Source organism: Salvia splendens, chromosome 10, assembly GCF_004379255.2.
Source record: "Salvia splendens isolate huo1 chromosome 10, SspV2, whole genome shotgun sequence".
NCBI classification, from domain to species: Eukaryota; Viridiplantae; Streptophyta; class Magnoliopsida; order Lamiales; family Lamiaceae; genus Salvia; species Salvia splendens.
Window position 1 is genome coordinate 27,983,758 of NC_056041.1, and position 3,142 is coordinate 27,986,899.

The window sequence follows — 3,142 nt, forward strand, 5'->3', positions numbered from 1 at the left end:
AGTATATTCAACTAGATTCTGCCCTGAACCTAAAGCTTAGTATCATCGTACTTGTTGCAAAATTACTACGTATTTTTCTTCAAAAGCCAATCAACATAAGCTTCAATATATATTGGGATTTACAGGGGATGAAGCAATAAGAAAGAACACATATACTAAAACTAGAAAACGAAAAAAGAATTATCTTGATTAATTTTATCAACTTGTTCATTAATGGAAAAGATGGAAATAAAACTTAAAGAATAGCATAAATTTGATGTTGTGGATCAATCAGGAATCTTTCCTGTGAGATAAACACAAAATTGAAAGATCAAAAGTGAGAAAAGACCTGTGTAGATATGAGACGAATCAGTAGAAATATGGAGAAAAGAAATTGAGAGAGTCGAGATAGAGAATAGAAACCGGGAAAAAATAATTGGTAGAAGCGTGATATGGAGGAGATAAATCGTATTTTTATGGTACAGTATATTTTAAAATCCTGTGTCTGGGAAAAAGAATAACAGCAGCTTTGGGTTGATATATCATAATCCCAAAATTTCTACTAATTTTAGGAATTAGATTACTTTCCCCTTATTTTTTAAACAAATGTTAGATTTAAAAAATAAGGGAATCAGAATCTTTACAAACAAACAGGGCATGCTGGATTGATCCGTTTCAAGAATTTAAACAAACTCCGGTGATTCGGCATGCTGCAGTTGCTTATGACCAACACTTTCAAAACGAAATAGCGTTTCAATTCTTAAATCTTGAATTGATCACACTTATTTCACAGAATCAAATCCATCATCTCTCAGGATTCAGCTTCATCATGCTTACACAAAATCTACCACCTTCAAAGCTTGTATCATCTTTTGATCGAACACGACGAAAGATATCAAGCTCGCTCTAGCGCAAGGTAGGCATCACCCAAATCGGGAAAGAAAAGTGCTTCTGTGTATCAGTGCCTATGCAGAGGGGTCCTGAATAACCACTCCTCAAGCTATACACACCCACATTGACACGAGTCACCCTCTTCGGCCACCCTTTATCCTTCTTCGATGCTACAAAATACACGCTGTTACTTTGGCAGTTCAAGTAGCGGGCTGTACATACAGCAATACAGGTATTATCGCCAACAAAAATCGTGCGACTTCCCAAGCTGCTCAACCTGACCCACTGTTTGTTGTCAAAATCGAACTTGTAGACCAGAAACACTGTTGACTCTACGTAAGACCTCCACGGATTACCCCCACGATTTTGGTAAACCATCCAGAGATCTCCAGATGATTCGACCAAGGATATTCGCTCCGAGCCCCCAATAAGAAGTGACAAGGCAACATTCCTTGGAGGGTCTTGCCCACTTATAGCAGAAACAGCTATGTTATCAATATCAACAAGGACGAGGGATCCCATAAAGGAGAGAGCAAAGATTTGATCTTTCACACACGTAACATCTATAAACTCGGAATGAGTTTTATCTTTGACACATCTCCAAGAACTGTAGCCGGGTCTACAAAATGCCAACTGCTTCAAAGTGCCGTAAATTATCATAACCACCAAGTCGTCATCAGCATCTGAAGTGGATGGATTCCTAAAGACGAAGGCTCTCTCTATGATATCATACCAACTCAGAAAATCACCAAAACTGATTTGTAGCGAAGACTTAGGAGGGAGTTTATAAGAGATATGAGTAGAGGGATTTAGAAGCCGGATTTCAAGGTCATTTCCTGTAGTTACAAGCCACCCTGAAGATGAACCCCAGCACCGCCTACCACAAGCTTCAGGCAGCTCTGAGTTAGAAACCTTATTCGTATACAAGCTTAAGAAACTCACAATGCTACTGTTTTCGGTGTTGGAGAACATTAATAACGGAACCTGAGGACCTGGATTCCATTCCTTAGCCAAATAAACCAATCGCCACGAGCAACAAACAGCAGAAAATGCAAGGAAATCTTGAATCACCGATAACCGTCCAGCCACCTTGTGAATGATATCATAAGGAAGTTTGGACCAATCAGCCATTATTGAGCTTTCCACATGAGCTGATTCAGATACTTATTAGTAATCTTTAACAAATACTAAAAAAAAGTGAGATGCATTGAAAATGATCCATCCAAAAAGGGGCATCGAATGTAAGAGGTGAAGAATCTAATGAAATCTAGACTTCTGTGCAGCATAAAATCAACAATTTCAAACATGAAAGAATCCAACTTTCCTTCTGCAAATAATTCAAACATGACTGTGACTATACTCCTAAATTAGATACTCCTATATCTTCTCCTGCATTGCATATTACTATTACAAATCAACGATATTACCATAAAATTATTTCTGCAGTCAATCGGCTCTCTGAGAAACCAGATCAATTTATATCAAATAGCAATTATCAGAAAGCAAATTCAATTATCGGCGCAAATAATCGCAACTTAGCATTGCATATGATGGCATTAGCTAATTAATCGAATGTGAAATCAAATTTTCACATAAAGAATAAACGCAGCATAAAAATTGGGTCCAAAAGATGAAGATTGAATCAAATTTACCAGTATTATAAACAGCACGACACAATTTCTGGCGGAGATGGATAGAATGAGATACGCTAAATCCTAATGCCCCAATACTGCAATTTCTTTTATTCCTTTTGTTATAAAAACATGGAGTTAAGCCAAATTTTTATTTCTTTTTAGACCATCCACAATAGGAATAGCCCAGCAATAGCACAGCCATAGCCTAGCCACTGCCACATCATCAGTACTAAAAATCCTCCTGCCACATCATCAAAACAAGCAAATAGCCTAGCAATAGCCCAGCCATAGCCTAGCCACATAATATCCACATCACTATTAACAAATATATACAAAATGAAATAATTAACAATCACACAATATACGAAATTTAATTTACGAGACATATACGGGAAAAGTTTAATAATAATATTAAAATTAAAAAAAGTACAATAATTTAAAAAAATACATTAATTTTAAAAAAATACAATAATAAAAAGGAGTGCCAATTCACTCCTCGTCTCCGTCGTCGCCGCCTCCGTCGCTGTCGCCACCACCGCCGCCGCCGCCGCCGGTCTCCCTCCGTGTCGCCTCCAACTCGTCCTGCAGGCTCATGAGCAAGGTTTGAAGCACGCTCTTCTCCACGGGATCCGTCGCCA

General features: G+C 38.0%; 1 protein-coding gene across 1 annotated transcript; it reads right to left on the reverse strand.

Moving 5' to 3' along the window:
• Nucleotides 1–390: 390 nt before the first annotated feature.
• LOC121753275 (F-box protein At2g26160-like) lies at nucleotides 391–2,605 on the reverse strand. The gene is made up of 2 exons (XM_042148508.1): nucleotides 2,523–2,605; nucleotides 391–2,021 (listed from the first exon to the last, which is right to left on the reverse strand). Exon 2 carries the CDS (start codon nucleotides 1,999–2,001, stop codon nucleotides 886–888), a length of 1,116 nt encoding a protein of 371 aa, XP_042004442.1. The 5' UTR covers nucleotides 2,002–2,021; nucleotides 2,523–2,605; the 3' UTR covers nucleotides 391–885.
• Between the last annotated feature and the right edge of the window lie 537 nt (nucleotides 2,606–3,142).